At 40.0% G+C, this 20,959-nt stretch overlaps 1 protein-coding gene across 3 annotated transcripts in view; it reads right to left on the bottom strand.

Annotated features, from left to right (window-relative positions):
- si:dkeyp-23e4.3 (rho GTPase-activating protein 7) overlaps positions 1-20,204 on the bottom strand; it is a 108,467-nt gene extending 88,263 nt beyond the window's left edge. For 2 of the 3 annotated variants that reach the window (XM_003453967.4, XM_005472311.3), the window contains exon 1: positions 19,980-20,204. In XM_003453967.4, coding sequence (XP_003454015.2) covers positions 19,980-20,100 — 121 coding nt within the window. In that variant the 5' untranslated portion in view covers positions 20,101-20,204. Of the gene's footprint in view, positions 1-1,810; positions 2,018-5,286; positions 5,333-19,979 lie in introns of those variants that run through there. The other variant, XM_019363999.2, reaches the window with a different exon arrangement.
- Positions 20,205-20,959: the final 755 nt, after the last annotated feature.

The raw sequence follows: 20,959 nt of genomic DNA on the forward strand, positions 1-20,959 counted from the left end.
CAAAGCTGTGTCCCTCTGCTGCTTTAATACAACCGCAGGTGCTTTACATTGAATTTCATTGTGGCGAGAGATGCAGAGAGCAGTTTTTTTTCCACCTCGTCAAACCTGCCAACTGGCTGCCGGCTCGGTTCTTGGAGGCAAATATTGAGTGGCCTGAAATGTGAAAACATTTATATCAAATTCTAAATAGAAAATATGCCCGGCAAGTGTGCATGCAAGGGGAGACCGTAAAAAGTATTTGCATTGCCACATCTTTAAGGGGAAAATCCTAAAATAGTGGTACATTAAATAATGCAGTAATTTTTAACAATCCCAGCATTTTTGATCCCTCCTAACTTAATTAGTACAACATCCATCTGATACTTTCAGGGCTTAAAAGCACATTTAAGCTCTGTTAAAAAGCACAGCAATTTTACAATCACTCTAAGTGTCACGAGCTGAAGCTAAAATGTTGTTTCTATAGCCAGCTTTGGCCGCCAGTATCATGGGGTCACAGTTTCAATGAACTGCACCAGTGTAATGTCTAAACTAGAGAAAAGGACACTAGGCCATAGGGCTGTGCGATATGACCAAAATCTCATATCCCGGTAAAAGACATTTCTTATCCCGATAACGATATATATCACAAAATATTGTATTTTCTGTAAAAATTCCATGAATCTCGGGCAACTCGACTTGCGTGAAGCGTTTACAGCTGTGCGTTGTGTACCTGGAGTTGAGCGTTTTGACCGATGCTTGAAACTATACATTTTTTGACAATATTTGTATCAGCTGCCATTTTCTTTGTAAGTATTTATTACACAGCGTGCTGCGGGGAAAAGCCTGTTTTAACGTTTGAGTCAAAGGTTTATTTGAGTGCTTGAGTCTGTGCTGGGGGCCGGTTTGCAGCATACTTTGCATAGTACAGTTTTCTGGTCCGTGTCAGACTTTTCATAACCAAACCATGTCCATGCTACAGAGGCAGCCCCTCGTTAAGGAATAAGGTCCTAGATTTGTTTTGACTGGTCTTTCTGTTTGGAGCTAACTGGTTCTGCCTCATCTTCACTGGCCATGCTGGGATTCTCTGTGCCTGCATCCACGTGGTGACTGTAAGCGCCATTTATAGTTACTTCATGTTTTTATTTGAGGTAATTTATTTGATGCTGATTCTAAAATTTGATATTTGAGAATAATGTATTTTGTCATAATTCAGTTTATTTTGAAAAATCTCAACAGGATGTTCAGCTTTATTGTGAAAGGTTTATGTGGACAATAAACAAGCAGACGGCGGAGCCACGCGATGGTTTTTGATGCTGCTAACAAAAGTACGCGTAAAAACAGTCGCTTGTCTTTCCGTAGTGTGGTTATTTTAAATATAAGAGAAAGAGAGAACTTTAAGAAATTAATATAGCCACTACAGTGATCAACCAAACGATAAAGAAATATTGATGTAAACAGCTTATTTCGCAACACCACAAAACAAATGATAGTGTAATATTAAACGATAGATGTTTTCATATCGTCATCCGATATTTATCGTCCTATTGAACAGCCCTACGAGGCCAGTATCCGAGGATTTGGGAATGGCAGTTACCCAAGTTATAAACATCAATAATGAAGAAGCACATTAAAAGAGTAAAAAGTGGACAAAAATTATGTATTTAACGCACAGCAGCTGCAGATGTACTTAATGCAATAAAACTAAATACAAAACACTCCCCACCAAAAGAACAAAAGTGCGCGCGCACAGTTTGTCAAATGTGTGAATGGATGTCTGATAACAGATGGATCAATAGGGCCCGGTCTGTGTGTGTTTAATTGTTTGTCCTACCACACTCCAAAGTGAAGAAGGAAAGCTTGAAGTCCTGCAGGTATCTGTCCCATCATGAGATGGGAGCGAAGTTCTGGCTTCAAAGAAGTCTCAGCAGTAATATAAACTCTTGGGTTGTCTCGCCATCCAGGTAACTGGACTGTGGAATCTCTGCTCTTTATGTAGCTTGCTTCAGACTGAGTTCGTCTGTGATCCGTTGTTTTACCACTGAGAAGAAAAACCCTTAAACAGGTCACATGATCTATGACCTTCATATCAATTGAACCAGCTCTGTTATTCTACAAAATAAATCACTGCAGCATCATTCCTCTACGTGAACTTTAATCCTATCAACTTGAAGTGTTGACAATGTTCACCAAAAAGCAAATCCTTGATTTAACAATTTAGCTGCAACTCACTGAACTTACACTTTATAAAGAACTCAAAGAAAATAATGGAAAATACAAGAATCTAGTTACTACTAAAATAAATGTCACACACATACCAAACCTTAGTAAAAGCAGAATTTAATCTAGATGTAACTGAGGCAGTTTTAAAGTAAAACAGTCGCAGTCGCTAGCCATTTTGAACACACACACTCGTGTTAGTAGTATTCCACTACAGATTACAGATTACATGCCCCAAAATGTATTTTGTAACCTATTCTGTTAGGTCACTCAATGAGAGTAACGTATTCTGAATACTTTGATAATATATTAAGTAATCCAAGCTTTTTACAGCTACATGAATGTACTATTGCTGTGTGATTTATTACTTTTACTGCAGGTTACTCGCCAAACCAATACCAACTAGATTTTTAAATCTTAATATAAATGAGTAACAGTAGGTGGACATTAGGTAAGGATGCACTTTTTGCAGTGATCTCGTATAGAAAACTATTCCGCGCGTATATAAAACAGGTCCGCGGCTCCGAACCGTAGTAAAGGGACCTCTGGCTGATACGTCGGGTTCGTGTCGGGCTCATAGCCGAAAACTAGCTTTACTTTGTTGTCTGGGTCAACTTTGCTAGTGAGAGACAGAGAGAGGCGTTGAAAGGCTGCTCCAACTTATTGTTTCAGAGGAAAACACGAACACAGTGTACAGTCGAGTCTTAATAACCAGTGTTGGGCAAGTTACTTTGAAATAGTAATTCAATTATAGTTACTAGTTACTACTTCAAAAAAGTAACTGAGTTAGTAACTGAGTTACAATATTCTAAAAGTAATTAATTACTTGGAAAAGTAACTATTGCGTTACTTAAAAAAAAAAAACAAAGAACGTTTAACCCCCTGGGGTCCAGGGTATAATTGGCCATTTTTTTACTACTCTTGATTTTCTCTCCACATTTTACCTTTAAAAACTATTTACTTTGCCTTGTTTGGTATCATTCTTTTTAGCGCAACTTCACGTGCCTGAATTTACAGTTCTGTTTTCATTTTGACATACTGTATAACCAGAATTGATCTAAAATCAGACAAAAAACATAAAATCAGAGTAGAAAAAGTTATATTTTTACTGTAACAACCATAAACATGTTTAATGAATCATATTTCATAACTTCAAATGCAAATATTAATTGTCAATTTTAAAATCCTATGCACAAGTTTTGCAAACAACAAAGTTATTTGCATCCATTTACCTTTTACCCTTTTTTTTAAATAACCATTTCAAACTATTTAAAGAACAATCAGCTGTTCTTCAATAAGATGCCACACAAATTATTTGTGCCACTCCAAAAAACATAATTTCTGTTCACTATAAAGGAGAACATCACAGCCTGATACCCGCAGGTCTGACAGCAGCAGGTGTATCACTCCTGTTTCTACCTGGAGACAGCAGTCGCCTCATTGTTCTGACACACAACACAAAACTATCCACAACACTACACACTAACTACACAAGACAACACATTAACTACACACTCCAAACACGCTAAACGTCACAAATCTCACATCTCAAAACTCGCTCTCTCTCTTTTCCTGCTCTCTCTCTTTCTCTCTCTCCCTCTCTCTCTCCCTCTCTCTTTCTCTCTCTCTCTTTCTCTCTCCGTCACTCCTAAAACTTTTTTTTGTTTTGTTTTTTTGCTCATAAGCAGAGAGTGCTTGCTAGCGCTAACGTGGCGAAACTATTGAGGAAAAAACGCCGCGTATATATTGTTTATCATATCTGGTTTTACGTGGCCTATCAACACAATTTAAAAACTGGTACCTTGTTGCTTTGTCTTTAAGTGGTCATGTGATTGACTTACCACGACTACTTTATTCTTCCTCTGTCAAACAGCAGCACTCATGCGATTGTTTTGCCTCCTTAGCTCCAGGTGTTGTGCTAGACAGTGATCGTGATTACCATCCGCGGGAGCGCGCAGCTGCTTAAAGCTGTAGCGTCCAGATTACTTACAGCTACTTCCGTGCAACTGATATAAGATGCGGTAAGCTGAACACAGCTTCAACGTCTGTTTGTTGAAAAATAGTAACGGACCGCGTTACCTTGTTAGTAACTGTAACGCCGTTGTAACGATAGGAATAGTAATTAGTTAGATTACTCGTTACTGAAAAAAGTAACGCCGTTAGTAACGCCGTTACTTGTAACGCCGTTATTCCCATCACTGTTAATAACTTACTTACAGCTGGGCTCGTCAGGCACTCTTTTTGGCTGCAGTGGTTATTATTATATTTACATGCTTCCAGCTCCCGTTTCTGCTCGGTGACAACTCGTACTTTTACACTCTCCTTTTTTTTTTTGCACATAACTGGTATAGGGCTATGCCTGTAACACTCTGCCTATTGCCTTCATATTAAATCATTTTTTTGAATAATAATTTTAAAAAATATTTCTTCACATCATTATGCGGGCTGCAGTAGAGGTGACATGGGCACGAGACTGAGACCCAGGCTTTAGCCTCTTAATGTGTGTTTTGTTTGGGTTTCCACCGGCGTGGAATTACCAGAAATAGAGAGGGGACAGCCTAACATATGAAACAGGAAAAGACCGCCGTGTAATCCATTTATTTCAACAAAGTAACTATACTCCCCAACAATGGCAGTGAGTAAGAAGTGTAGAACAATCTAACTGGTTAGAAGGAAAATGTCAAAAGTGGCAGGACAGAAAGTCCGCTAGCCGCTAATCTAACAGCTACAGTAGAGAAAAAGCCATAGACTCATACATTTTAAAAGTAATCTTCCCAGCACTGCTCACCGCTGTGTTACTTCCGACTCCCAGCAATTTGGCTTCAGTAACATCAGTTTGCCAAACACATGGCATTATTTGAATGTGAACGCAATGGAGACTGTGGCAAGTCATCTGACCAAGTTCAACAGCACAATAACACAACACTTATATTTTTCTCTTTAAATATAGGATTTAATTTAAAAACTGGTTTTGGTTTAGAATTAATTTACTTATACAATCACATAACACTGTATTCTAAAATAAGTGCACACATTTTAGTTCACACTGTTGTGTGTATGATTATAATCTTTCTTTGTTTTCTGAGTTACCTCAGTGGCAGCTGCTCCCAGTCTCATAGTGGATGAGCTAATTGGTGGAAAAGGGGCGGAGCAAGGTTATATGGAGACCTGTAAACTGGGTCATACCACAAGTCTGGATCATGGGGGGGGGATGGAATTGGTTATGTTAGTTTCAGCTACGTTTGTGTGCATACTACCCCTTTCTGCCTTCGTGGGCTGTATTTAAGTTTCCCCTTTGTCTTATTTATGTAGGTCAGTTTGTTTGAGTTAGTAGTGTTTGTTACCAGCGTTTGAGTAGATTTCTGTTACTTTGACCTCTTTTATGGGCCCAAGATTTACATTTTTAGTATAATTTAACCAAGTTTGTTTTCTGGGTTAAATAAAAAACCTTTTTTTTGGACTTTAACCTGTGCCTGACTTTCCTTTACTGCTCAGTCCAACACAAGCACTGGTACCCTGGATGTTTGATCTGTTTTCTAATAATTATCGATCGGTAATAGGACCTTTAAAAGTTTACCAAAAGGCACTTTGTTATGTTTTCTCCATTCAAAACAACCGGCTGACCGTCTTTACTTGATGTTTAGTCTTGATTGAAAAATAGTTAGATGATGATGGAGACACAAACTGGCCTCTTAACTATGTATGACCCACAAAGCAGTTGATTGGCTTCTTTAGCTTTCTCAGAACTTTTGCTTTAAGTTTAACTGTGCTCTTTGTTTGATACCTCATGCATTAAAAATATGGTTGCAGTGTTGAGTTTGTGGCAGTACGTGTTATTATGACAGGAGCATTGGAGTGATTTGTCATTTCTGAGAGATAAAGCAAAGCAACAAAAACACTAAAAGGTTGAGCACAGATGGAAGGGAACATTTTATTTAATCTCTCGACACTGTGAAATCTGTGGCAGGAAAATGGGGAAAATACCAGCTGTACTACCTCCAGGAATCCTGAATGCTGGTTACCACCTTACAACAGCACATATTTTAGTCCTTAAAATATCCCAGAAAGAAAGAAACAGGTCACAAGATGTGATTACAGGTGAATTATAGGTTAGAGAAAGTATTTATTTGAAATATTCAGACTACTGGTTCCAAATTGTGGGTTTTCAATTTAATAATTAATCTTAATTTGAAAATCTAATTTTCTGTATGCCATCATGTTTCAGTGTTTAACAAGCTGGTTAAAGAGGTTTGAGCACTGTAATTACTGAACTTTGAAAACGTGGCTTTTAATGGGAACAGAATTTTATGTTCATGGACAGGTTTTTTTTTCATGGTGTGGAAACAGAGTGAAGAGTTTTTGGTGCTATTGGCTCGACTGCACTCGAGCTGAAGTTGTGAGAGGTTGCAAACGAGAGAGAGTGGTTTTTGATTAAAGTCAGTACACAACATGTCAAGGTCATTGCTATGATGTTTTTTAGTTTTTATAAGACTGACATATGAATTCCAGGCAGTAACTTTGAAACTCAACTTTGAATCTCTTCATTAGGAGCCAGACTGCAGCCAGCTAAAATACTGCCAGGACGTTTTTATTGAGTTTTCGAGCTTCCAGTAGCTCATTCATTTGATTTTCATTAGGTCCTAATGGAAATCAACAGAGTGGTGTATTGCAATCAGACCAGTGCATACTGGTTTTCAGGGAAATTACTTAATTTTGGAATTTAACTGGAGTCAAGCTGCTACTTGCTGCGAGCATTGATGGACATAGCGCATGAAAGTTTCATTCCTCTGCATCTGACATGGGCTAAATATGAATCGGCTCATGAAGCATTTTGATCCAACGCCTCACAACAAGTAACTCAACCAGTTGGTACGGCGCTTGCTGCCACGCTCAGCCGTCCTCCTCCCTAATGCAGAGCCAAGTGACTGAAAAATCGTCCATTTGCTGTTTTTTTGTGTGAAGAGTCAAAAGTAAACTCCCAACTCTTTAATGTCCTGCTTTTTCTTCACCGACTCATCAGCTATTCATTGGACTAACTTAAAGGTTTAAAAACACAAAGCTCTCTGTGATTGGCCCTGAAACCATTAAGTTTAACTCACAGAAGAAGATGCGGTCGATGGCGGTGTTAACAGGCTCCCTGAATAGCTCCGCAAACTTGAGCACTTTGTGGCCTCTCCTGACATTTTCTTTTCAGCTTCAAGCAGAAAGTCCATCATTCTCATTCTGTACAGGAAGACCTGCCTCCTCCTTATTCTCATCTTCCCCCACATGAAGATTGCATCTTCATAAATCAAACAATTTCTGATAAAAATGATTCGGAGGGCTTCATACGTTAAAATATTCATGAACTGTGAGGGGAAAATTGCAGACGGGAAACCTATCAGTAAATAAGACAATTTTCAAATATTCTCTTTGTGGATGTTGGAGTCGAGAAACCTGAAACTGAATCCTTTACTCTTTTATTCCAGCTGGAGTCTATGTGCCCCCACTGCACATCTGGAAAGGTTTTTTAAGTGTAGCGTAGCCTCCATCTGAATTTCAAAAGCCCATCGAACACACACAGACACACAGCTTGGTACTCTCCAGAGTCAGTCATATGAATGCAGCCGGAGTGACGGCAAACAGAGGAAAGAGGAGAAGAGCGGAGGCAGCACATGGAGAGGAAAAGAGCAAAGCAGAGCGAGGGAAAGGAAAAAAGACGGAGTGAAGGAAGGCATTGAGGATGAGGTAATACCATTGATGAAACCCAGGCAGCGATGACGACAGACATCCAATGCGTTTATGAAAGCGAACAATCTCAAAGAGATTTCTTTGTCTCTGTGGTGACTATAGCTTTTCCCTGACACAGCTGCAGCTAATACTTCTCACTACTTTGACTTTACCTACATACTCCCTGCACCTAACAGCGTATGCACCAAGCAGCTACCTGAATGCAAAGCAATAGAAATATAAAGCTTACAAAGGATAACATTAAATAAATGGCACTTGTTAGGTCCCTGGTTTTTCCACAACAGGGACGTAATGACCCATAATCTGCAGAGAGTACAACAACTGCATCCACACAGGAAGTAATTTGCTTGTTGTCATTTTGAACCTGATAGTTGGTCACAGGTGGAGATTTTGGGCTCTGGTTGCCTAGGTAATGTCATATGTCAATCACTGGTGTCCTGCACGCTCAGTGGTAGGTGCATCGACAATAATACATTATGATTAGAGTTTAACAAGTATGCAGACATGAAATTGACATCTTGCCTCACAAATATCAGCAATGTTTGGACAGCTCGCGACGTTTGGCTACTTGGCATATACTGGTCTCCTACATGCTAGCTAGCTACATTGCTATAACTAGGCTAATATAAACACATTAGGAGAGGAACAATTTAAGGTCACGATTAAATTGTTGCAAAAAAAAAAAAAAAGTTAATGCGGAGGGTCTGAAAATGGACCAAATTCATGCCCGTTCTCAGCATGATATTAGTCATTAATATGTTGGATTACTCACTATGAAAATGCTTTTAAAAGTCTACACTGTAGCTACACTGTGGGTTTTTTAGAGTTCATAGATGTGTTGCACATGACAAGAGTCAACAAAAAGCTGGAGAGAACAAGAGTCATGGTTGGAAAAAAAAGGAGACAAAGAACTGCAGCATGTTACAAAGATAGCGTCTTATCAAACGTCAAAGACGCTCGGTCAGGCAGATTGTAATAAATCAGGAGCGTCAAGACACTGACGCCAAAAACCACTTTCAATGTAAATGTGAGACGCTGGCAGCCTCATTCTTGTTTCTTGGTTTCGTGAAAGTATCAACAGATGTTCTAACCCTTAGTGGTTCCCAAAGTGTGGGTGTAGGCCCCCTGGTGGGCCGTGAAAGTACTGCAGGTGTGCCGCAGTAAAAACAGAAATTCAGTTTGAAATGAAGATGTGTAGCTGCATTTATATAAATGCATGCATTTATTTTAATATAAATGTGAATTCAAACTGGTAATAGAGGTGGTCAGTTTGTGATGTTACTCATTACTCTGACCTAAATTTACTGATCTTATTTTGATGTTTGCTTCCCAGTGGCACGTGGGTTACACACTGGCCTTAACCTCCTGAGACCCAAACTCTCATTTTTAATTTCTTTCTGCTATTTGGGCTGATTTGGAGCTCATCAATGTAAAAACAAAGAATTATCTTTTTACCTGATTTCTGGTTTCTGAGAGGAGGATATCAGGCCCTTGTAGAGCAAAATGTAATGTTGTGGTATAGACAACCCAAAATGTGATGTCCACATGTGTGGACGCCAGGCCCTAGGAGGTTAAAACAGCCTTCGTTGTTTATAATTTTTGAATCACATTTTTTTAAGTTAAATAAACTCTCATGTATGTTGATTAGAGTTTAGATTTAAGATTGGGTGGGCCGTGTGGGATTTTCTGGTGTGGGTCGCAGCACTCTTGATTTTAAGAATGGCTGCTGTAGATCAAACAGGTTGCAAACTGATACATCATTAAGCCTTATTTGTCTCTTTTTTATTTAAAATAATGATTCAGTGTGTGATGCCCCACGGGCAATTAACCAGAGAACTGCGTGAACTTAGACAGATGACAACAGCTCAGGGTTCAGCTGTGGGCCGGGAGGTCACGGACCTCATTGAGGGTAAGGACTGAATTGTATCCACTGTTTTGTGTGTCAGCAGTGCTGCCGTGACTGAGCCTTCAAACTGTGGGAGAGTACAGTGTGTTTGTTATTTCTTTGTCTCCTGTGTTTTAAACCCTGCAGTTAGTTCCATCACACACGCTCTTCCTCACGTCCTGCCATCGCTCAGAGACAGATGATGAAACACACATGCCCTTTTTCTGCAGTCATGCTGCTCCTTCTGTCCCAAAACAGATCATTTACCACACAAGCTGCAGAAAACAAAACTCTGTGTGTGTGTGTGTGTGTGTGTGTGTGTGTGTGTGTGTGTGTGTGTGTTTGAAAGCTGATTATAAAGAGTGTGTGTCACCCTGTGTGTGTTATCCTCTTACTGTCAAGCCTGCAGAGACATGAAGGGGAAGTTTGTGTTTTGTTTCGGTGTGTGCGTGTCACCCTGGTTCTCACCCCAGTTTTCCCCACTCGGCTGTTTAGTTTGGCCCGTCTCTGATCGCAGAACAAACACCAGCCTTCACATCGATTCCCCCATCACTTTTGGCTCAGAGCCTCGGTGACTCTCTGCTTTCTCATTTTCAGTTTTAATCATCTTTATCCTCAAGAACCACTTCATTATGCAAGGCTATTTAACTGTAAAATCACTGTATAATTTGCTGTCTGTTTATGCAAATGGAGAGCAGAAGCTTCTACGGCTTCATCGGAAATAAAAAAATGCAAGGACGGAAATTTACGCTTTTTTGTAATTATTTTTTTCTCCATCAATACAACTCTACTGGTGGCAAATTGATCCCAAAGCGAGCAAGCCAAAATTAAAAGAACGCTTTGTGGGGAGAATTAGTAATCCATCAAGCATTTCTCACGTCTGTCTTCAAATACTGATTAAGCCGCCCACAGTGAAATCATGGAAATGACGAGAAAACCTAAACTCTCAACTGGACCTTTTAGAATTGTCCTTATTTTCTGTCATATACAAATTAAACATGGCCAAAGTAAAGAAAACAAACAAAAAAAACACCCAAAACAAACATATACAAATAATAAGTCCTCTAAACAGCAGCTTTACACAGTTTTTTTTTTTTACACTTTTGGATCTCTGTGATGTCATAGAGAGCCAAAATCCACCAAAAGCAAAGCGTTTTGTGTGGTGCTGTATGTAATTAGGGTGAATTGTCTCAAGTGATGCGAACATGGCAAATGAGCATTTGTTCATTTGAAAATATTTCAGCTTTGGCAAAATTTAGGTAAGATGGAAAAAAGGAAGGTTGCTAATTTTTCTTGGCAGGAAAATTAGTCGGACTAACTTAAATTTAATTGACATTGAATTGAATTAAAGTGATTGGTGTGTGAACGGATCCAGTCTATAGGCAGTAGTCAGAACCCCAAATCTGTTAATTTGTGTTGCTGTGCCCCCTTTTCCGTGTCCATCATGACAATTTTCACTCTTATATTTAGTGATTTACAAATTTAAAAGATGAAAAAGTTGAAATTTAGTGGTTGGGGGGGTTGGTGGAGGTGGGGGATGTTATTAATCCAAGATCATGTTTTCTGGTTAAGTTTAAGTAGTAAAAGCAACTGGATTAGGTTAAGCTAAACATAATGATTTTGCCTAAAATACAACAGTTACTCATCATGTTCTTTTAATCATAATGTTTGCATAAAATACAAAAGATGAGCTGATTCCACACGATTATAAAAGGTTTTTAAGCGCTCAAATTCTCCATGGACATGAATCTGCAGGCACCTGCACCTGTTGTGAGTTTCTGGATATTCTCGTGCTTTCATATCGGTGGAGAAGAGTTTATAGAAAGCTTATGACACAGACTGTTTGGAGTCATGCTGCCTGCAAGGTTTCAATGGACAGCCATATTTGGGATTTGAATTATGACAAAATGTTTTTATTCTAAATATTGGGACAGGCTGATGAAGAATGGCTGCCGTGGTGGAGAGGCTCAGAGACAGTGAGCAACAAAAGAAAACCAGAGGACAAAACGAGAGGCAGGAATGAAATTTAGAGGCGATTCTCGAGGGTTGTGTTCACACTACAAGTCAACACAGTTGTCACTCCTCAAGAGAGACACAAACCTGGTTCACTTCAGTGACAGTTTGGTTATAAAAGAAGAAAATAACCATCACTTACTGTCACTAGAGTAGCAGCTTGAATATCATGTATGGATATCTAAATCTGTAGGGTTTAGTTCCCCTGAACAGTGTACAAACAACTCTTTTTGTGATGATACTAATGTGTGAATGTTAATCACAAATAGCATATTGTTTTTATGCATCTTAATAGTTGTAGTTTTTTAGTGTTTATTGGTTAAGCTTTATTGCCTGTGCTTATGAGACTATAATAACACTCAGTACAAATTAGACTTTACTCTGTGGCGCCTCTAACAGCCTGTGGACTAATTTCTATATGAATGACTCCTCAGAAACCCAAAAGTAACAATAGCTAACATTAGCTGCAAGCACTAATGTCAGCTTAGAAATGGAGCTCAGTAACCATTAACATCACTAAATGACTAGTTAACAGCCCACCAACACAAGCTAAACATACTGACAAACAAACAAAACCTCTAAACGGACGTGTTTTTAGATAGAAACAATGACGTTAGCAGCTATATGCTATACTGGGTATCAAACAGCTTATTCACTTTAGCAGATAAGCTAACATTAGCCAGTTCTTTCTGGAGCCTGTCAAACCAAATGGAAATGTAGCTATTGGAGGATTACTACAAGTGACATCAGTGGGGCAATCGATTCATGTTGGGGTTTGCTTGTTTTACAAAAAGCAAATCCAACCCTGAGCCATGTTCCTTTCTAACTTATGCTAGCTAACACTAGAACACCTGGTAATACAAATATTTAGCTAGCTAGCTCAAAAGCTTGACAATCTCAAAAGCTTTTTGGCAATTTTCAAATTATTTTATGAATGTTACACACTTTTGTCAGCTCTATTGTGTGGCTAAATTAGTTTTAGTTTAAATTAGTTTGTTTTTTGTGAGTAATAATATTTTAATAAATCACATCTTTGGTGTCACACATGGAGGATAGCAAAATTTAATTGTTTCATGTCTATCCTCACCCGCATCAATAGTTTAAATTAAATTTAAAAAAAAAACGTAGCCAACACAAACAAACAAACAAAAATAAAATCTAAATGTATTCTTGCTGTCTTGGGTTCAAAGACAGGGATCAGTCAGATGCCATCTTCACTGACTTTAATATCACTAAAGATGGCAGCAAGTTGCAAAGTATCTCAAAATGTGTTACTCTACAATTAGTTTGAAATCAAATGGGTACAAGTTGGAAATGGCGATGATTGCCTAACTGTGATTCACTAATTCACATACACTTTTTACTTTTAGAGTCCAGATGGAGCCCTTATAGATTTGAAACAGACATTGTGCTTCAGTTGCTGCAGGATGATGATTTATCAGTACAATGACATTGGTGCTAAGGAACCTTGCATTTTTACATTGGCAACCAGTTGAGTTGAGTCCTCTATAGCAAAGAGACACATCGCAGATGGATTGTGCTCATTAGCACAGACTGACTCAGATTCATTGGTCTGTGTTGGCAATCAGGCTGTAGATATTTGTAATGTTTGACAGTCTGTCTGAGAGTGATTAAAGTCAGTCACTATTGTGTCGAGACAGCTGTGAACTAGGTAACCTGATAGAGCAATTGAAAGTTTCCTCTCCTTCTTGATTGAAAGTGGTCGCCAACAGGTTGAAGGTGTTGCACACTCAACCTCTGAACCACCATAAAAAAACAAAAACAACGATGCAGGCACAAGGCAAACACAGATTTTCTCTCTCGTCACCAGAAGGCTGCTGTCTTATTTTCCTACACCCTGTGACTGAGCCATTACCAAAACTTTTTGTAGCTGCTTTTCTCTCAGCTGTGTGTGAATATGTGTGCTACAGGGATCTGAACCACATCGTTACATAATCGCACTCTCAGCCAATCAGTGAGCACAACCCTTCCAACGTCATTTGTTGATGTGATCCAGAAACACACACACATTGATGTAAGTGTACACACAGCTGGAGTCAGGTATCTGTTCTCACTAGAAAACCCAAACCAGCTGTCAGAGCACACACACACACACACACACACACACACACACACACACACACACACACACACACACACTCTGGTGTTAATAGCACTACGATTACTCAACTTTCACGTTCATTCGAAGACCTGCAGGTAGCTCTTCTGAATTTGCAGCGTTGTCATTAAAAGCTTCTGAGCTCAGAAACCGGCCTCGTCCTCTGCAGCCTGCTGATCTGTAACATATCCCACTCCCCGCTGTTTGGATCAACACAGACTCTGTTTCATTTCGCCACTTCTTCCAAAATGAGGCCACAGTTACATGTTATGACAGGAGACTGGGGTCAATGGGAATGTGTGTATATTTCAATCTTGTGTGTTTCCGATTAATGTGGCAGTTCTGTGGCGCCACATTAATGTGGTGTTCAGATTCAGGAAAACTCACACAATATGTGTTTAAGTAGAGGCAAGCTGGTGTTTTATGTGCAGTGCTGGGAAGGTTACTTTTAAAATGTATTCCACTACAGAATACTGAATACATGCCCCAAAATGTATTTTGTAATGTATTCTGTTACTCAATGAGAGTAACGTATTCTGAATACTTTGGATTACTTAATATATTGTCATGCTTTTTACAACTACATGAATGTACTATTGCTGTGCGATTTATTACGATTACTGAAGGTTACTCGCCATACCAATACCAACTAGATGTTTAAATCTTAATATAAATGAGTAACAGTAGGTGGACATTAGGTAAGGCTGCACTTTTTGCAGCGATCTTGTATAGAAAACTATTCCGCGTGGATATAAAGGTCCGTGCCTCTGAACCACATAAAAAAACCTCTGGCTAATACGGTGGGTTCGTGTCGGGCTCGTAGCCGAAAACTAGCTTTACTTTGTTGTCTGGGTCAACTTTGCTAGTGAGAGGCAGAGAGAGGCGTTGAAAGGCTGCTCCAACCGAACTTATCGTTTGGGAGGAAAACATGAACACAGCGTACAGTCGAGTCTTAATAACTTACTTACAGCTGGGCTCGTCAGGCACTCTTTTTTGGCTGCTGTGGTTATTATTATATTTACATGCTTCCAGCTCCCGTTTCTGCTCCGTGACAGCTCGGACTTTTCCTTTCTCTCCCTCCCTCGCTCACAGACACATAACGTGTATGGCAGTCCATTCTCCCTGCAGCACGGACTACACTGCCCATCATGCTACATTCTTTAGGGTTGTGCCTGTAACACTCTGCCTGTTGCCTTCGTATTAAATAAATTTTTGAATAATAACTTTAAAAAATATTCTTTCACGTCATTATGCGACCGCAAGTAGAGGTGACATGGGCCGGAGATTGAGACACGGGCATTAGAGCCTCTTAATGTGTGTTTTGTTTGAGTTTCCACCGGCGTGGAATTACCAGAAATAGAGAGGGGACAGCCTAACATATGAAACAGGAAAATACCGCCGTGTAATCCATTTATTTCAACAAAGTAACTGTATTCTGAATACCACCTTTTTAAACAGTAACTGTAATGGAATACAGTTACTTGTATTTTGTATTTTAAATACGTAACGGCAGTACATGTATTCCGTTACTCCCCAACACTGTTTATATGTTAATCGTTTCATTCACTTGTCTCTGATTTTGCCCAAAAGTTAGAATTGCATAGTTACGGAGCCCCGCGAGGGACATGGGAGAAAAAAAAAAAGATTAAGCTCTAACTTTTGCGAGATCTAGCAAAATAGACTGCATCCTTCGCAGGTCGCATTTGAAGGCCGAGTCGGTGTATCCTTCGTGACCCAACCTATCCCAGAATTCATAGTGCGCCCCAACCAATTCGTTTCTAACAATGGCGGCAGCTACTTAGTTTTAATCTTACTCTTTCTGGGTCACAAAATAATTTTTAAGATATTTTCAGGCATGAATGTAGCTGAAATGATGATCTTATGGTTTCAGTCTCTACTTTCTAGTTTGAATTTTAAAAATCACGGTCTCAGAGTAAAATAGCCAAAGTAGGGTTATGTTTCAGGCCATGGCCTCTTTGTGATGCATTACTGCAGCATGAATTTGAAGTTCTTGATGTTTTAGTCAAATCCACCACTTTTACTTGAATTTGGTTAAAATAATTACACAGAAATATGTTTCTGTAGTACAAACTGTCGGTATGGAAGAGCTGTTGATTCCAAATGGACACCACGGTTTCGTCCAAAGATGAATGGCTGCCTAACTTTTTTTGTGGAAGTTGCTCGTTCTTCCACCTCAGTCGACTTCCAATCAGGGCTCTGTAAAGCACGCCCACATGAAAGTGTTCTTTCCAAATGCTACAGAGAAAATTAAAATAACGCTAACAATGGATCAGTTTGAAGAATTTGTGATCCTCAAAAGCATTTCCATTTTTTGCTCCTATTGAAAAGAAATCTTTTTGAGCCAGTATGAATATAATCCTGTGAAACCAACGTATGAAAACTGCTTCACAGTTTCACTTTGCTACGATTCGCTTTGATAGAAAAGTGTCAGCCTGGTGTTGGTGTGAAAGCTTAGAATGAAACAGCTGGTACTTTTATTTTGGTGGAGTTTCCTCCTCACAAAGACATCTCTGGGTTACCATTGTTTATAAAATAGCAATAAGAAATAATGAAAAGCTACATTTTCTGCTCCCTTCACAGAGCGCAGATCCACATGTTTGATTCAGAAGAGTTACACGACTGCCTTTTGGTTCTTTCTGACACACAACCTCTGGATAGAATTGAACCAGCAAACCTCTGCTTGTCCAGGTAATGTTTAAACCACTACACTATTGAAAACAATGAGCACCAGTGAAAAGAGAAACATCCAATGATTATGCAGAAAGCATCAAAACATGATCTCAGTAGGCTATGAGACCCGGTAACGAGCTACCAACATTAGCTGACTCATTAACTTTCTTCTCAGTTTGGCAGCTTAAATGAAATGCTGTGAGTACATAAAGCATACATGACAGGTTGGAATGAATTAGTAGGTGAAAATAACTGAAAACTGGACTTTACCTGCACAACAGCCCAGAAAGAAATACAAAAATAACCAAAATAGCACAGAAAATGACCAAAAATGAACTGATAAACTATCATCAAAGACGAATAACAACAAAAGGGAGAAAATTACTGAAGGATGGAATAAAAATGTCCACGGAAAACACTCCAAACAGATGTCAAATCATTAGCAGGAGTCACAAAATACCTGCAAGACACAGAGCTGGAGACAAAAAGACACATCTGCATGAGCTGCTTTGTCTTTTCTCCAGTGTGGAGGTCTTGCCTGGAGGACCTCGGTTTCATAATCCATCCATATGCACACAGCAGAAAATATTATTCCGTTCTCAACTTCTCACTTTAGCACTGAAAGTCCTTTGAAGCTCGACTTTTTTGCAAGCGCTGGTATTTCACAGCATCCTGCTTTACATTCACATTTACACCTGAGAGTGGAGCACACAGGGCACAGCAGGTGGAGGCGAAGAGTCACGCTCGGGGGTCACCTTGACATTTTCCCAGCTACTTCAGTGAATTAACCTTTTAGTCACAGGCTCACCTAACAAGCCCACACACAAACGGCCTCCAGGAAAATAAGACCAACCCAGCTTTGGCTCGACCGCATGATATTTTCTCCGCGGGCTCACGGATCCTTTAAAACCTGCTTTGTGTTAAGAGCGCTGAAATGCTGCCGCTGACCTCTCAGATGGAGAGAGAGCTTTCAAGTTCTCACTGCGGACGCCACGCTGGGATTCCTCGAAAACCGAGAGCTCCGTTTAGCACCCTGAGTATCACCCTGCGAGTTGCCTCGCAGCGCGAAATAGGCGCAGGAAAACGCTCAGCTTCAATGAGACGTGAAACCACAATCAGTTACGGCTGCAGCTCACATGCTAGTGGCTTCATGGAACTGTCTATGATGGACAGCAGAAAGCAGCAGCTGACCACCATGTTATGATACGGTCCATGGATGTTATTATTATTAGCTTTTAAAGGCAAAGGTGTAGATTTCATGATGCCAGTGAGGCAACGATGCTTCAGATCTTCAGGACTTGGTGTTCTTTTGTCCCAGAAATAAATTTCTACCATAATCTGATGCTGATACAAATTCACCAGCATGGTGGAAATAAAGTGAGGACCCAAACAGAAATAATCGAAATACCTCGATTAAAGACACCAGCAAAGTTACTAGAAGATGAGGAAAAGCCAGAGCAACACCTTAGAAACCAACTTACAACGCCTTCTGTGTCATATGTTCTTGCAGCTCTTGCTTAAATTTATAGTGTACATATTATCTTTTATTGCAATTTGCATGACTTTTGCACAATTTTAGTTTAATTTTTCTTTAACTAACCTTGTTTTGTCATCTAGAAAGAGATTTCTTCTGGTTTATGATAATAGATTGGCTCTTCAGCTACAACCGAGGAGTTCTATAGTTTTCAGTTGTAGAGACCGCAGTATCCAAACCTGAAGCCAGTGCATCAGGTGAGGAGTGAGATAATGAACCAGCTCAACAGTCACTTGTTGTTGTGCACCATGAATTTATCCTCCGATGTGATATCCTGGAGCTTTACTTGTTTTTGCCTACACAAACAGTCTTCACTCACAGTCTGGACCTCTCACCAGATTTATGTCCCCGCAGCGTCATCCCCAAAATAAAAAACAAGGTAAAGAATCCAGCACACATTCAAGAAACGCACGAGCAAGAACTTTTCTTCGCACCCATGAAGACAACATTTGATGAGTCTCGACACCTGAGTTTATATCACCAAAGACGTGTTTGATGAACACTAGAATGCTTTTCAGGGTTTTAGCTGCACAAGCAGACACCACCCTCCCTAACTTCTGATGCAAACCCAGTCACGCAGGCCTGAAACCTGACAGAAACCACTCAGTTCACAAAAGAGCTTCAAAGACTACTACTAGTAGGCTTTCTTTGGGTAAAGAGTGAACAGACTGACCTAAAAACACCAACTAGTCCAGACAGGTGTATGAAAAGGTGACTGTGAGTGTGGGATTGGCCAAATGCCAATCAGGTAAGGCTTTCTGATCACATCTCCCATCAAACTGGGTTCTGACTCACTTCAGCATTGCCTCAATAAATAGAAGCAATACTGAAGTGAGTCTTTACATCTTCTGGCTGTTTTGTTGAACTCTCGCCTCAGTTCAACAGTCTCTCATGAAGAGTGCGTGAATCACAACTCCTTCAGAGATGCACTGGAATTTCCAGAAAACCGGTGATGCTGGAAACATCTGCAGATGACTCTGAGAAACATCTTAGCTTTTGATTTTGTTCCAACAACAATTGTATAGTTTTTTTCTTACATAATGATCCAAATGTTTTCACATGGTGACTCGTAGTCTGGACTGATAAAGGCCAGTGCTGCTGACTGTTTAATGACAGCATGTTGATGAATTAAGCATAACTTAGCCTAAATAAAACAAAGCCTGGATGTTATGTTTCATGTAGCATCAGTGGATGTTCACAGAGATGCATGTTACCCAGTTCAGCCTCCTTCATGCTGCAGAGATATTTATCCAGATTATCTGAATCTTTAATATTGTGTACCATAATCTTTGCAAGGGAAAAACATTATCCTTAACTTACTGAACTTTTTCACCACACACTCTTCCACAGAGAGGTGAAACCATCCCTATCGCCTCCTGGGAGGCTCCTTTTATACCCACTCATTCTCCTGACCTGTTGCCAGTGAACTTCAGTTAAAAGCAGCATGTTCCACCAGGTGTTTTTTCCACTCTTTTGTTGCTCCTGATCCAACTTTTTTGAAATACATTCCTGGCTTCGAATTCAAGATGAGCAGAAAAACAATGAAATTGCTAATTTAAAACTTTGTGATTGGACTCTAGGGTTCAGTTGATTTGCAAACCACTGCATTTTGATTTAATTCACCTTCTGCACAGCATCTCAACTGCTTTGGAAACAGACGGATGATTTTAACTATACCTCCCTTCCCTAATATCAGTTTCCTTCACCATGCTGAGTTGCACAAAACACTTTCACCAAAACACTTCTGCAACCTTGCATAAACCGCTTTTTTCCAGCTAATTAATCTTCACTCACATCGAATCCCAACTCACCCCACAGCCGCCTCTCCCTCACACCCCTCCAGAAGACATCCCAAGCCTTGTTGGTGGAGTCTTTGACATGCTCGCTGAAAGATCTCCGCAGCTGAGATTTTACCGTCGTGTGCTGAGCCATATTCCACACGTTCGACAGTCACATATTCCCAGTGAGAAACCTGCGTTTCTGGACAGTTTCTAATCCATCCGGGCAGCGTTCACTCTGTCACGGCTCATACGGAGGGTGTGCTTCACTTAAGAGTTCAGCAAAGTAAGGAAGGAGGAGGAGGAGGAGGAGGAGGAGGTAGAAGAGGAGGCAGGGGGGCTGACACTTGATGCAAAAAGTCTGTATGCAATTTGTGAAACAGCACAGCCCTTTCCCTCCCTACAGCTCCACACTCAGAAAGTTAAGCATGTGGGTACATCTATCTTTGTGAGAGCCAAATTCATAAAGTCAGGATGTTTGGGATGGTCCAAACTTTGGGACAAACCTTCAAAGGGTGTTTGAGAGTTAAGAATTTGTTTATGGGGCAAGGGGATGTAATATGTCAGCGAAGATCCTCACAAAAATATCAGTGCAATTTTGAGTGTGTGTGTGTGTGTGTGTGTGTAGCTGAAAGATAAGCGAATCATTACAGAGTGTCCGTGTGTGTGCGAGGCAGGGCGAGAATGAGAAGTATTTATCTTTTGTGTGTGCGTGCTTGTGTGAGAAATTAAAGGATTTGGCCGGCCTGAAGAGAGGAAATGACATCTAACCTGGGTTAAAGGCATCAGCAGTATAAACACGCACGCAAAAGGAAGCAGACACACTCACATTATAAACACAAACACTTTCATGCACACTGCGAGACGCTGCACTGCCGCACACACTCTGATCATTTCATTATCGGGCCTCTTCGTGGAGGCAGCTTGGTCTCAGTTATGTCAAAGAAAGCTTTGAAGGGAGGATGTTGTTTAAGGAACAGCTTTCAGAGATGAGGCTGACTTGGATTTGTTTG

The sequence above is a fragment of the Oreochromis niloticus genome, linkage group LG10 (assembly GCF_001858045.2).
Source record: "Oreochromis niloticus isolate F11D_XX linkage group LG10, O_niloticus_UMD_NMBU, whole genome shotgun sequence".
Classification (NCBI taxonomy): domain Eukaryota; kingdom Metazoa; phylum Chordata; class Actinopteri; order Cichliformes; family Cichlidae; genus Oreochromis; species Oreochromis niloticus.